Source organism: Strigops habroptila, chromosome 16, assembly GCF_004027225.2.
Source record: "Strigops habroptila isolate Jane chromosome 16, bStrHab1.2.pri, whole genome shotgun sequence".
Classification (NCBI taxonomy): Eukaryota; Metazoa; Chordata; class Aves; order Psittaciformes; family Psittacidae; genus Strigops; species Strigops habroptila.
Window position 1 is genome coordinate 5,626,743 of NC_044292.2, and position 15,286 is coordinate 5,642,028.

Below are 15,286 nucleotides of genomic sequence, written 5' to 3' on the forward strand. Positions count from 1 at the left end.
TTTTCCCTTTGTACATCAACACCTCTTTAGACCTTGCAGTCTGTCAGACTCTGCCATAGCCACCCCCAGCTTTCCATTTGGAATGATTTGTGCGCAGCTTAGGTTTTACAGCAATGGGCTATAAACCCAACCGAAGCAGTTACCTTACAGTATCTTCTCCTGTGCCAGCTGTCTTTCTAGATATGGATTCTACGGAGAAGATCCCAGCTCATCTGAAGTTTCTCAATTTCCAATTTTGCAGCTACTTTTCAAGTGAAGCTTGAGAAAGCCAAGAATGATGAGAACAGAACACAGGGTAAGGCAAGCTCTCAAGAAAAACAGCCAAAAGAAGAGATACTAAAAGTACCAGTGGGACCAGGACCATATTTTTATATCAGTGGATCTAATGGAGCTGGGCTGTAAGTAGGTCCTCTCAGCAGACTCATATGAACAGTAGTATGACCAGATATGAAGTGATGCAGCATTATCCATTGGCCTTAAATAATTTTCCTTTGATTTCCTATCTTTTTGGAGTGGTAAACCTGGGGACCGTTTAAAGATAAATCAAACAGAAAGTATCCACAGGAAGGCTACTAGTGGTGAAGTAGCTAACTGTATCTTTGCAAAGGAATGAAATGCTTCTATTTGTTTTATGAAAGTTTCTCTGTTTGGGCTGTGCAGAAATCACTTAGCTACACCATGTAGGAAAGCTGCTAGCCTCACCACGAGAGCTAGCAACCACTGTTGTTGATCAACATTCTGTTGTGCTAAATGCAGAACAAGCAAAAAATAAAGAGATTCCTGCCCAAGAAAAACTGTCAGAAGTTCCATTCGTTCCTTTCTGAGCTCTTTCCAGCATGTTGGCATTCTTCTCTAGATGTTGTCACCAGCGAGCACCACAATCTCTGCTGCAAACAGCACTTCCTTTGCTATGTTTCCATAGTTTTGCCTACAAACAGCTTTTTCTACGGCTACTTGCCATGTCTCCCTATATTCCTCAGCAGAGAAGCTCCTTATTAAGACTGGACCTTGAACATTGCTATTCCATGAGTACCAGCTGCATCCTAATTGGAAAAACCCTGCTGAAATGGTACAAGTTCTCGTTAGAGCTGCTGAATCATAATGTTCTTTAGCATCTTCAGTTAATAGGATCCCCCTCTCAAGTTCAGAGCAGCAGGTCCACTAGCAGCAGTTCTAATGAATGCTTCCCACCTTATCCCCCACTCAGGGCCTCCTGGGCATGTTAGGTCAGGCTGCCAGGGAAAATTATTGGGAGTTCAAGGGATATGAGCTAAGTAAGTATTTGTTATTAGAAGGGAGGCTCCTTTTCTGTTTTGTTTTCCTTATGCAGCGTGAGCATCTATTGCCAGCGCAGAGGCTGGCAGCGTATCTATGACAACACACGAGAGGATTATGCACTGAAATGGTGTGAAATCAAGTGCCAGGAGACCTATTACCATTTCAAAGAAGGTAGAGGTGCCTGTGGGCCCTGAGCGGGAGAGGGTGGTGGGAAAAACTTGGGAATGCTGGAGTTGGGATTCCCAGGGCAAAGGAGGTCACCTGGGGGTAGGAGAAACAGGGAACCTCGACTTCTTGACAGACTCTGGAGGGGATAGCAGAGCTGGATTGCCATGGTGATTAAAGGGTTAGACGAGAAAACAGCTTTGGGAGAAAGGATACCATTGAAATGAACTAAGGAGAGTGAAATGAGAAGTAGAGATTTGAACATAAACCTTCAAGGCTGTGTTAGAAACACAGTTCTCCCTCCTTGGATTGGAGCACAGGCTGCAAATGGGCTTGTTGAATTGCTCTTTACCTTTAGTTTGATGGGAGCATCCTGACTTCCCAGCTTTCCCACCAGAAAAGCATAAAGCCAAGGTCTCCCAAAGCAACACTTCTGGCTGGCACCCTCAGAGCACTACTTTACATAACAAACACAAACTCCCTAAGCACAGCCCCTGGGGCAATTCTTTTACTCCTGGGAGCTGGTCAAGACCTGTGCCCTGGCAAGCCTGAGCATCACAGCACATTGCTGTAGGCTTCCCTGTGGTAGAGAGAGTCGTATCACTGCCCTGCCACTCCATATGCAGCAGCACCTTTCCCTTTTCCTTCCTGCCAGCTCTTTTGGTGGCTGTTTGTCAGGCTGCCCCATGACAGCAGTTGGCAGTGCAGAAGGGGTATGTTTCAGTGCAATTCTGCAGCTGGAATGCTGTGGCAGCAGTGGCACCTTTGAGTGAGCAAGGGATGCACTGTTTCATGATGCCCCATCAGGTCTGTTTGTTCTGCTACAAGGTTGGACAGAAACATACAGCAAGTGTTTTCACTGCTCTGTGTGTTGCCTTAAAGCGACAGTGACAAAGTCAGCTTCATCCTCCAGATTGTGCAGCATGGGACAAGGTTTATGTTTCTTCTCATACAGGTGAACAGCTTCTCTACCAGATTCCCAACAACGGAGTCCTCACCAGCAAGATAGGGCTTTTGTGCTGCCTGAGGGAGCAAGAGCGGGTGATGAACACCAGCAGCAGGAACCCCAATTCCAAGTAAGAACTCTCACCTCTTTGAACCTCGACCAGAAACATGCCAACAGAAAGGGAGAGCACATAAACAAAGGACCATTTTTTCCTGGATGTGTAACAGTAAAGGGAGGGTATAAAGTATATGGGGGTTTATTTCTCATCTTCTAGAAAAATCACTTTTTTTGCCACAAGTACATACATCAGAGACTGAATTTCTTCTTTCTCTATGTCTGGAGCTGTGGGAGTGCCCAAAGACAAGTGTCATAGTAATTCCCCTGGTTTGGGTCCTACTGGAAAGACCTCAACTTTGTGGCCATGGCCACTGTAAATAGAAAACAAGCATATTGCCATTTCTGCTCCTTTATTTTTGACCTACCAAGAAACCCAACTGGCAATCCTGCACCATGGTCACTGCAGCCACTTCAACTGGTTTTCCAGACACTGACCACATGAAGAATGTCTTAAGGATAAAATATCTTCTTAAAAGCTGATGGAATGAGGAGCTGTGGAAAAACATACAACAAACACACAAGTGTCCACAAGCAGGAAAAAACCCCCATCCTCTCTGAAAGCAACAGGGGCATGACTGTTCTGGATAGGGATTTCAACTTGTGTTTGATTCTCCCACAGGTTACTGAAGATGGAAGAATTCTTCCCCGAATCTTTTCGCCTGGACTTAAAAAATGAGAGAAATGCCTTTTTTGCCCTTTGCAAAGGTGAATTGTCTTTATCATGGTGGCAATCGATGTAAATACCTACATGATCCTCTGAAACACTCATAGAAGTATACCCAGTAGTAATAATTGATGTCTATATGTACATATATACACATATGTTCATGTGAGTGGTTCTCAGAGCCCACCACTGGGCACCTCAGTGTTTCATGCCACACACATTACTGTAACAGACTCCTTCTCTCTGCAGATGAACAGATTTGGATCTGCAAACCAAGCTGCTCTAACCAAGGTCGAGGAATTTTCCTGCTTAAAAATCCAGCTGCTGTCAACACCCTCCAAGCCAAGTTCCACAGGGCTGAGGAATACCTGCTCAGTAAGAGGGTGCTGTACAGGGCTCCCCAGGCACGAATAGTGCAAAGGTAGAGACTGAAACCTGGAAAGTCACGTGTGAGTAGTGTGCTTGATTGAGCCTCAGAGAGCTGGATTGTTCCATAGGTATTTCATGTGGTTACACCACATCTCCTCAGCCCTTGAGATTTCATTCTGTGGAATAGAGGCTATTTCTCTGTCTTGCATCTGCACTTCAGTCATTTCAAGGTAGATCTTTGTCATCAGAAAGACTGGAGTTTACCTTTGTCTGGAAGTTTAAGAATGGCTTCAAAAGGCCAGATGCTATGGGTCTGGACAGGAGGTCTATACATAAAGCCTTGTGGAAAGCAATTTAAATGAGATATAATCCCAGCTTCTTATACAAAGCTGGCATTTTACAAATGGTACAGCTGCAGTATCTCTTCCACGCAGTATAATAAAGCCTCCCAAATACCTTCTTAACTCTGCTTCAATGCTGCAAAAGTCTAGACCTCAATCAATAGGCAGAAGCTACCAGTCGCTAACGTTTTGGGTTGGGGTTGTATTATATTTCAGTCCTTGCATAAATGAATTGTGCAGGTCCTTCTTTGCACAATATATACCCCGCAAGCCACTACTAGAACGTTTTGTAGAGAACAGCAGCAGGAACAGGAAGGGAAAAATAAGGCAGCAGAAGTCACAAGGAGAGTTTCAGCTACTGAACATTACTTGTGTTCTGTTAACTTCATTTCCCTTTGCCTCAGTGTCCCTCCCTCAGCTGAGGAATGCATTATAATGAAATCACCTCACTGCTTTGAGATGAGTGAATAAAACTTTCAAAGAGGAATGCAAAAAGGTGTTTTCATCAATTATCCCAGGAGCTGATGCTGCCTTTGATGCTGCCTTTGGTGTGCACAGCTAGGCATGCAGGGCTCTCTAAACTTCATGGTGCCCAGCCATGCATGGCATTGTCATGACATGCCAGCAAAGACAATGTGATTGATGACAACACTGTAGTATTGGCATGGCAAAAGCACTTTTTGCTATGGAGTGATCACTGCATGTCCTGGCGAAGTGGTGATACCAGTTCCTTACACTGACCCTGTGCCATATCCCCGACATTCTGCTCTCCTGGCTTGGCATCCTTATCTTGCAAGAGAACACAGCACACAGCAACCTTTCCAAGGGTTTCCCTGGCCAAAGCAAGCCATGTTCTCTGCTTACATTCATCCACACATGTCTTTTTGTAACAAAGGAATGGTTGGCTTCATTGCAAAGGGTAAGAGAGATTTGTGAAATGATGATTTTTACAGGCTGGACTGTGTTTATGCAGCAGCTATCTGCAACATCTGCCTGACAAAATCAGACCAAGGGCCTCAGTTAGACCAAAACGTGGGCTTTGACATGGACGAATGCCAAGGGAGAAAGTGGTTGGACCCTATTTTAGATCTCATCTTGATTTCTAGTAGTGAGGAATGGCTTATGCTCTGAAGGAAGGGGCTCCATACACCTTTGAAAACTGTTGCTAGCAATGTTTTAACAGCATATCCTTGTTATTTCTGTAGGCAACCAGCAGCAACCTTTGATGATAAAGGGAAGCAATTCCCAGATTACATCACTCTGGCAATAAAAGCAGTGGTGCTGTATGAAGGTCTCTTTGTGTTCAAACATAAACTTTGTATATTCTCCAGTAAATATTAGTAAATCTTTAATTACCTCCTGCTCCTGAACTCGGCACAGCTTCTGTTCCTCTTACAAGAAGCTGCTGCTGGCATTTCAATCCTCTCCTACAAGCGCCCTCTGCTGCCATTCTCCTTAAAACCGGGGAGACAGGGACAAAGAGATTAATTTTCGGGGGTGAGTGGACTGGCTGTGGGTTTGTGTGAGCTCCGAGGTGTCAGGGATTACAGCTGCCTGCTGTGACTCGTGTTGAAATACTGCTCTCACAGGTACATTCAGCAGCCTCTGCTCCTGGAAGGGAAGAAGTTTGATGTCCGCTCTTACCTCCTCATTGCCTGCACGGCTCCATACGTGTTATTCTTTGCCCAGGGTTATGTCAGGCTGACCTGTGTCAACTATGATGCTGCTTCTGATGATCTGACTGTTCATCTGACCAACCAGGTAAGCTGAGGTCACTCAGCTCAGCAGCAGGGGAGGGTGTGGTTGGGAAGCACAAAGGACTTTTGAAAGGCTAAATATAAGGGTTTCATGCATGCAAAATCCCTGCAGCCAGGAAATGCACTTTGCCTTAGGGTCAGGCACAGCAACAGGGCAGAACAGAAGCCTTAACAGAGCAGGTTCTGTCTCTGCCATGGACCAGCTCCCTGCTTACCTGACGCTTTGTCTCTCTAGACTTCTTTTTCCTGCCATTATTCTCTCATTTATCTGCAGACCATAAGCTTCTTAGGGCAAGAAGCCTTTGATTTCACTACCTAGCTCAAAGGAGCCTTAATCTTGCTGATCCCATTGTGCTGAAATACAATAATCATAATGATGTAAGATGCAGATGTGTTCTTCGAGAGCCATCATTCTTAAACCTTCATCTTTGCTTTGTCCTCCTTCTCAAATGTGAGCTGTAACAGAATAAAACTGTTCTGGCATTTACCCCCATACAAAACTGAAGCCTTCCTTGCTCAGATCTACCTCAGTTTTTACTTCAAATGAAGCCTGTCAGCTGTTAGAATTAATGCTGATGAAAGAGAATTAAAAGGAGGAAGAAAACAGTTTGCTTTTAAAGCCCTTCTGTCCTCCCAGAATCATGCTGTGTTCTGAGAGCTAGCAAAATACACATTAGGGAGGCACCAGACAAGCCCACTTCAGTTGGAGTTTCACTGTTCCTGTAGAAGTGCAGTGCAGGACAGCAGATAATAGCTGCTTCCTGCAATATATGCTATTATCAGTGTGCCACTTGTTTTCCTGGAATAGTTTGTTTGCTCAGCTACAGAGCTATCCCTATGGGAATTCAGGTGCTGGGGTAGGATCCCAGGGCACAAGTGATATTAAACAGAGGACAGGTGCTTATTAGCAGAACACAAATTATCTGGGTTCCTGCTGGGAGGAGGGAAAGGAAATTTGCAGGAGCAGCTGGTAATAGGCCAGACTTCTTCAAATGACACCTGATTCTGCTCTCCTTCCCTTCCTGCCCTGTCATCCCACCCGGAATCAGCCATTTTCCTAGTGTCTTTCCAAAAGACAAGAGGCAAGAGACACATCACTAACCAGAAGCTTTGCAGCCTCACAGTAAAGGTCCCACAGATGGAGCTGGGAAGCAAAAAGACTTTTGAAAGGCTTAACTCCAGCTGACAAAAGGGATTAATGAACAGAAGAGAGAAGCCCTCACCTTGGTTCCCTCTGGGGATACATCCATACATCTCTCCCAGATGTAGGAGACTTCCAGGCACTGGAACTGGATTTAGTCCAAAGAATATCATGTCTGTGACTTGAAAGCACCTCTCCCTGTCACACAACAGTGCTTTGACCTTGGGTAATTGTCACTACAGCATCCAACGTGGGTCAGGCACATTTCTGCCTGTGGCAGTGTTGTACAAGGGGAGCCAGGACACTGGCTCAGCTTTCACTGGGCTAGTGAGGGGCCCTATTCCCTCCACCTCCACGGCTTGATCCTGGGGTTCATCCCAACTCCAGATGCCTGGAACAGCTCAGGGTAGTTGGATGCCTGCCGTGCAAGGCAGTTACTCTTCGCTGCCAGAAATCTAATCCTCCCTTTGCTGTGTTTCCCCACCTCTCAGTACATGCAGAAGAAGAACTCCCTGTACAGCCAGCTGAAAGACGAGACCATTTGGCGGATGGAGCATTTCAACAGCTACGTTAATGAGAAGTTCAGAAAGCCCAAAGGGCTCCCCAAAGACTGGGTTTTCACTGTGTTTACTGTAAGTGGATGGTGTGCTCATCTGCCTCATTAGGGTGACAGGAATAGCAGGAAGACACATCACTTCCCCCAAGGAAACGCATACACTGAGCGAGAAGGTATTGATGGTCCCATGGTACCCATTTATCTGCAGGTGCTAAACACAGAAGTGAAGACCCAGAGTTTAATTTTAATAACAAACAGCTGAGAAAAAGAGCGTGATTGTAAATGTTAGCTATAAAAATGCTATTATGGTCTTCATGTTCCTGGTCAATGCTGTGGTCCTGCATTAACACATCAAGTACATATCATAGAGCTCTCCAGCCTGGCAGGTCTTAGTCTGGAAAGGGACTAGACTTTGAGTGGTCTCTTTCCTGTCTAACTTGGTCTCACCATTCACTTTGTCTGATTTTGCCCCATGAAAATCATGTCAGGGCCTTAGATCTTCTCTAGCATGGAGGAGAGATTAGAAGACTAGACTGGCTTGATTTCTGACCATCTTCCTGTCTCACTGAAGAAATTATCTGAGTCCGTGAGACTTCATCAGCCTGAGTTTAATGATGCATCAGTTCCCTACATGACTTGCTGGGGGAAAAGGACAGAGGAGACAGCCTTCTCAGCTTAACTTTGGGAATATGGTAGTTTAAAGCCAAATACAAAGAAAATTCAAAAGCTAAAAGCCTTGTTAAAATATTTTGTTCAGAAAAAAGGCTCAGAAGCGAATGCAGTTGAATTTGCCAAATTTCTCAGGGGATCAGAAACTTTTCAGCCAATTTGATGGTATCTCTCTTCACTCAGCAATTCCCCACTGTGAATTTCAACTCCAAACTGAGTGAAGCTTAGCAGCCCCTACTGCAAGTTGCAGTGACTCACCTGGCTTCTCAAAACACGATGTCCAGCACGGCTGTGAGGGAGTTCTGAGCCACCACTGTCAGAAATGGCTGTGTTCAGCTCACATCCAGGTGCCCCCTAGGAGTAAATGAAGAACACTGTTAAACATTAGACAGACAGCTTGCTCTGAGTAAGGGACAAGGGCTGAGATTCCTTCATGCACCACTGCAGCAATCTGGAGAACCAAGTTCAAGAGGGAGTTTCAATCCACTCAAAATGCAGCATCCTTCCAAGTCTCGAGAGAAGCTCTGCAGGAAGCAGGGGAAGGAAAAATGTCCCTTAACCAAAAGGACACCTCTGACTTACACTGACTCCTTCTCAATGATCAGTTACCACCTTTCCCTGTCTTGCATTTCAGAAAAGGATGAAGCAGATCATTTTGCAGTGCTTCCTGGCAGCCAAGCACAAACTGGATCGCAAACTGGGCTACTTCGATCTCCTCGGTTGTGACTTTCTAATTGATGAAAACTTTAAGGTATGAACACAATATATTGTAATACTAAGTATGATTTTGGCCAGATATGCAATATAGCACAGTTAACACAGGCTCTGGTGCTAGGAATTGAGTTTCGAATCAGTCAGCGTCAAGTGCAGGATTCATTTTTCTCTCCAGTTCCATTGCCCAGCATCAAGACACGGCACCTGCACGTTCACTGCACAGAGAAACCCTGGCATTAACTGCTCAGGATGGGAAGAACACTTTTCACTGCAGGTAAAGCTGTTGTGTGCATTATTTTCACAGCAAAGTGCAGTTCATAATGAAAAGTATTGAAATCTTCGTGCCCACCCAGTTTCTTCTTTCTCCAGAACACGCCAGGTGATCAGCCAGCATAAATCAGTGTGTAATGCCTCTATCATCACATCAAGTACACTCATTTACACTAGCTGAGTATCCATCAAAGGCATTGAAGAACTCGCCCTCCCCATGCTGAAGAATCAATCATTATTGATTCAGATGTCAGCATCAGCATCTCCATGTCCACCTTTAGCTATAGGTCAGGCCACCGAGTCTATAAAATCTGCTAGAATTACAACTCAAACTTGTAAGGAGCGAGTAAAACACAGACAAGAAGAGCCAGAAGAAAGGGAAAAGGAAATGTTAAATAAAGCAATTGAGGTGTTTTCAATGCAGCACAGTCCTTTAAAACCACCTGGCCTAAACATAACAGAAAGCCATCTGGCAGATTCTGCTGTTGCTAAAGCAGAAAGGAACTCAAACATATTCCAGCAAAGGGCAGTGGGAACAGCAAACCCTATGAAAGAACGGAATTAATGTATGCAGCAGTGGGTAAGGCACCTGAACAATAGACTGCTTTGTACAGGAAGTCAATGGCAAGGGAGGGTAGATGGCAAAGACACAGAAACTGGTGCTTCTCAGATTTCAGGGGGAATTGTCTTTTGCAAGGTTGGCATGCAAAGCCCTGGCTGTGTAAACTTTAAGTAGAATAGAAGATCCAGTATCACTCTATTGTGGTAATTCCTACCTGGCTCCTTAAAAGCTTCAGCGTTTAAAGACTATTATGTCCCCATGTATTTCACATATGAAGAGGTAAATAGAATCTGTTTCTCCACGTATATTACCTACTAGAACGATGAGGATTTCTGGACACTTAGTGGAGACAGAGTCAGCTGGAACCTGGAACTTCCCTTTGAGAGACAGCAACGTAAAAATAGCCTTATTCTCCCTTTATGCTGATTTAACATGGTCTTACACGTTCAGTCCTACAGCTCATCATGCATTTCCCTCTTCCTTATTTGTCTGAGATACAAATACCCCCAGCATCATTCCTAGTAATTCTTGAAGGCCCTGCAGCATCCTGATTCTGGAAGGTGTTTTTCCTCCCTCAGACTTCTTAGAAGCATAGGCTATGACAGCAGGCCCTGATGAGAAACCACAGCGTTCTGTAGAGCTTTGCATATTCATATGTAAGCTGAGAAGAGAATGAAGTGCTTTAGGAGGAGAGGGAGCTGAGGTAATGGATGGGGCTTTGCTGTTGTTGGCTTTTTTCCTACTGTTTTCTGAAGCTTCCTTGTGCTGCCTTGTAAATGCTTAAGTCACTGCACAGCTTAGGACAGTGACATTGAAATGCTCAAGGAACCCGCTCTCAGGAAGCACTGCATCAGCCATGCAGAAGGGCTTCTCTCCAGAGGTATGCTGGGAAGGCAGATGTGTAAGTTTTTTATCAGCCATAAAGGGATTCAGCTCTTTATCAGCAGAGAACAGACTGAACACAGATAAGCTATTTGCCAATTTGTCAGAGGTGTACCCAAATGAAGATAACACTCAAATCCCCAGTTACAGCAGGGACGGTTCCTTTGATTTGAGTGACAGAGCTTTTCATTCACCTCCAGAGTCTGAGGTACCATGTGGATACTGTACACTTGGCTGTGTCCACCCCAGGTCATGATGGTAGAAAAAGCTGATAAAAGCTTCTTAAGACTGTGGAAAAGAGAACCCACAGCCTCAGCCTGTGGTCTCCACTATCGCTGAGCAGGTCCCTTGCTGGGTCAGCAACATCTGAGTAGCCTTTCCAGAGCTTGGATTGTGACTGTGCATGTGGCTTCAGCTATTTCCACGCAGGACATGGGACAAGCTATTTTATTCCCATTTCTGACTGCTATTTCAGTGCTGCTTAAAGCTCCAGGCAGAGGCCAGGCTCCCCGGACACCTCCTGCTACACAAATGCAGAACAAGACTGTGGACTTTGGGCTTTGAAGCATGTTACAGCCATCCTCTCTAAGAACAAGTTCTGGTAGAGTTGTATACATTCCCATTGAGTTTTGGCTCTCAAGTCACTTGTAACCTCTGGGAGCATGGACCAATGCTCTCTCCCTCCCTGGCACCCCAGTAGCATGTTTAGCCTCCACCTTAGTGAAGACCCACAGGATTAAATGAACTAAATGGGTTTTTCCAATCAGAAACAAAACAAAACTCTGTCTCAATCATGCATTTCCTGCACACCAAGTCTTGCCTCTGCCCATGTCAGCAGGGAAGGACCCTTGACATGTCTTATGCTGCCGATTAGCATGAACCTCATCTCATCATGCAGTGCTCCTTTGAAAGACTGAACTGCTGCTGTAAGGCTGATTCTACAGCAATGAGACTACAACAGTAAGAAACTAGATGGAAACAAAAAGTAACACTGCATCTAGCACTATACAAAGAATAAGAAACAAGCCCCCAGACCCTGGTGTAATGCAGGACCTGGCTGCAGTTAGCCTGTTGTTCAAGAACCTTTGGACAAATCCTGTTTAAAGTTTTTAAGCCTGTGATGTCTTGACAGAGCAAGTTTGATGTGACAGAACACGTTGCAGTGGCAGGCTGCAGGGAGCAGTAACCTCTTCATCCCTTAGAAACATCCCGAGCAGCACTTCCGACCAGAGCCACAGGGCACTCATTATTGTTCTCATCATTTGAAAAGCCTAAAGAAAAAGATCCATGCTTAAGAAGTCAAGGACAGACAATTCCAGGTTTCAGTTTCCTTTCTTTATCATATGTTTGCTAGGAAATTCCAAGCAAGGCACCTGCATGGCAGATGTAGGAAGAAGCACAGGAATTTCATTTACATGAAATTCCCATGGAAGTTATGGATATTCACATAGATGTGGTGAATCTTGGCCTTATTCTCTCTGCTTTTCCTAGAATAGAACAATGGGCATTTAGTAACTTGCCTTGGTTGTGGAGAGGTTAAGAGCATTCCCAAACTGTGAGACATTCAGACAATACAGTAATAGGGAATGTAGAAAATGAACAGTGTGACAGATATCACAGAGAGCTTTCTTCCTCCTGTCAGTTGTATTTGTTTTGAAGGAGAAGAAACCAAACCCTAATCAAGACAATTATGAAGGTTCATTGAGTTTGTCTGTTAGCACAAAATCTTTTAAGAGGAAAAAGAACACTTACTGAGAATAGGTTTGCCAAGAAAAATGCGTGCAACTTCGGTGCCCTCTGTTGGCATCTGCAAAGCAGGGTTTTGTCAGCAGCAGCTCCAGTTCTCCTCTGGAAAATCAAACCACCAACAAAGACATGTCACTGCCTTCACTTGCCAGTCTTTTAATGAAGGATTTCAAAGAAGTGAAGATTATTGTTGTATTTTATTCTTGGCAAAATAAAGGGCCAAAGTGAAGGCCATCACGTTGCCAAAGCAATCTCACTGCTGCTGCAGCAAACACACAACCAACCTTTTCAATTATATTTTAAATCAATTAAAGAGAGAAAAATCCTCCTGGAGCTGTTACATGATCAAATATCCTCCCTTACAAAACACTGAATAGTTCCTGCATGTGTTACATACAGGATGCAGCACCATATGGTGGAGGCAGGAAGTGAACAGTTTCTCTTGCTATAAGGAAAAGAAACAGTAAATGAATTACATGCAAGTGAGTTGTTTGGTTTCACACAGGCTTGTAAGTGGACATCATATTCTGTGGCTTGTAGCTTCAGCCCTTGGCATTTCAAAGAGAACTGGAGATGGCACTAGTATAGATATGTAAAATTAGTGCCTGAAGTGGCTTCTACTCGAAACTAAAGCCAGGAAATCAAGCCAAGGGTTCACTGAAAACTCAGTACCACGTTTGCTCAGGTTTGATCCCATGCCCACCTTAAATCAAAATGAGACCTATATTCCTTATAACTCTATTTCATGGTATCCAAACAACTCAACTACAAACTGTTATGGTATGTTAAGAAACACAAGTGCCTTTACACTCCTACAGAGCAAGAGTTTAATCTAAAGAGCATCAGTTGGAGACACAGAACAATGTGCAGGGTTGTACTCAAGTAAGTAAATGAATGCAAAGATGGGATTTTGTTTCATTCATCCATTCTGCCCTGCTTGCATTCTATGTTCGGGGTTTTGTTGGGACTTATTAGTGCTCCTACCTCTCCAGGTGGTCACTGAGTCATCCAGAGGGCATTGCTCTGCCCCTAAGGAGATCCAGCCCAGTGTCCTAACTGGCATTCATCTTTCCTAGGTCTGGCTTCTGGAGATGAATGCAAACCCAGCACTACACACCAACTGTGAAGTCTTGAAAGACATCATCCCAGCTATAGTCTATGAGAGTCTTGGTAAGTGAACAAGTCACAGTCTTAATAGTTATAGTCCACAGATCACAGGCTGGAAACCTCTTCCCCTCTGCACCTTTCATTCTTCCCTGACACACAGCTGCTCCGTGCTTACACATGGTGGCTTGGGCGTATTTTAGCATCAGAGTGCTCAGACCATCCCATAACTGCATCTTCTTTTCCAGATTTGGTCCTTGAGATTTTCAACAAGTGCCTCAAAGGCCACAGGATTTTGCCTTTAGAGACGCTCTGTCATTTTGTGCTTCTCTATCACGAGGATGATGCAGACCTTGGCCAAAAACAACCCTTGAAGCTCCAAAGTGACTTGCATAAGGGCCAATACATGCGGCCACACACAGACAGTGCCAGCCTGGCCAAAGTGCTGGAGAACTCTCCCAAGAAGCCTGGTTGAACTAGGAGAAAGGTTGCCTTGTTGGCCAGAAAGAAACATCATCAACACGCTGTCCTGACTACAGCACACATGTGGTTTTTCAACTGTCACAGAAACCCCGTCCTGAGCTATTGCAGAGCAAAAGGGTTTTCACAGGTTCAGAAGATACAAAACGAAAATAAAAGCTGAACTTGAATGTGCTGTGCATGTCCAGCTCCTTTTCACCTTATGTAGATAAAGAGGTATTAACCTCAGTGGGAAAACCTCAATTTCCTCTTAGTTACAGAGATCAAGACTCTGTCGCACAAGCTACGCGCTGCAACATCCACAAGGGTCACAAGATGGCAGGATTACACTGCCATTGAAAACACCTATATAACAGCGAAACACGCATTGAATTCCCTGTCCCCTGGGGAATTCACAGGCAGCACCACAATGAGTCTCCCAAAGCCTTTGCCTATGTCCTATTTATGCCCAGGTTCCTGAAGGGAAAGTCAGCTGGAAAGCCAGCTCATCTTCTCCGCCCTCCCTAATGTTACTTACTAACAGTTCTGCTAAAGTTTCCCCTTTTTCACCCATCCACTCCTTGATGTCTAGCATGGCACAGACTCTTGGACAACACTGTACCTTGGCTGTGCCCAACAACTTCAGTTTGGGGGCAGCATCTACCCTTAAGAGCTACTGATTTCTGATGTCCCCAAAAGTTCACATCGTTGTTTGTAGTTAGTGGGTACAAGCTAATTTTACAGTACTTAGCCCAGGTGGTTCTGCTCTAAGGATTCCATATAGATTGCAGAAATCCACCCAGGACTCAGCACAGCCATGCATTCCATGAGCCCACACTGAACCTCACTACATATATGTAGTACTGAGTAGGAACCATAGCATCACAGAGTGGTTTGGGTTGGAAGGGAGCTTAAAGCTCATTCAGTTCCACCCCCCTGCCACAGGCAGGGACACCTTCCACTAGAGCAGGTTGCTCCAAGCCCCTGTGTCCAACCTGGCCTTGAAGAGAAAAGCTTCTAAATTAGGTTCTAACATCAGAGATGGGTCACTGGAAGATGCCAGAACTCAGAGCAATCAGAGGCTTCCCTCCTGACAGCCGGTTTCGATTCCCACTGTGCTGACCACTTCCCCTTTCTCCGGGGGAAGACAAGTGACTCTCACACACAGCTGAGTGATGTCAGGTTTGAAGAAACCACAAAATCTGTTACATTAATAGCTGCCTAAGTTGTCAGTGGTGTTCCTTTTTAAATATTATTGAAGCACACGTGCTAAAAGAGCTGACTCCTAAGGCTTCATAGGATTTCATAGAATCACAGAGTGGTTTGGGTTGGAAAGGAGCTTAAAGCTCATCCAGTCCCAAACCCCGGCCACGGGCAGGGACACCTTCCATTCTCATGAAATGGTAACAAGCTTTTACTCATCCCTGGTAGCTCAAGAACTTCTTCTACAATTAGATTCCTCATAGGACAACCCAAAGACGAGCTTAAGATAAGTGCTGGACACCTCCTGATAAAACAAGGACTAAGTGCTACCAACTGTCCCACA

General features: G+C 44.8%; 1 protein-coding gene across 1 annotated transcript; it reads left to right on the top strand.

Annotated features, from left to right (window-relative positions):
* The first annotated feature begins 274 nt into the window (after positions 1-274).
* On the top strand, positions 275-13,931 carry TTLL10 (tubulin tyrosine ligase like 10). The gene is made up of 10 exons (XM_030507987.1): positions 275-295; positions 1,296-1,449; positions 2,399-2,519; positions 3,126-3,211; positions 3,420-3,591; positions 5,470-5,641; positions 7,270-7,410; positions 8,638-8,754; positions 13,254-13,347; positions 13,530-13,931. The coding sequence occupies exons 1-10, from the start codon at positions 275-277 to the stop codon at positions 13,754-13,756; spliced, it is 1,305 nt and encodes a 434-aa protein (XP_030363847.1). The 3' UTR covers positions 13,757-13,931.
* The last annotated feature ends 1,355 nt before the right edge of the window (positions 13,932-15,286 follow it).

Excerpts from the sequence above, each read along its gene's own strand:
- TTLL10 (XM_030507987.1), top strand. The coding sequence starts at position 275 with ATGATGAGAACAGAACACAGG. Across the intron at positions 2,520-3,125 it reads AGCAGGAACCCCAATTCCAA|GTTACTGAAGATGGAAGAAT; the intron begins GTAAGAACTCTC and ends ATTCTCCCACAG. Across the intron at positions 3,592-5,469 it reads CAGGCACGAATAGTGCAAAG|GTACATTCAGCAGCCTCTGC; the intron begins GTAGAGACTGAA and ends CTGCTCTCACAG.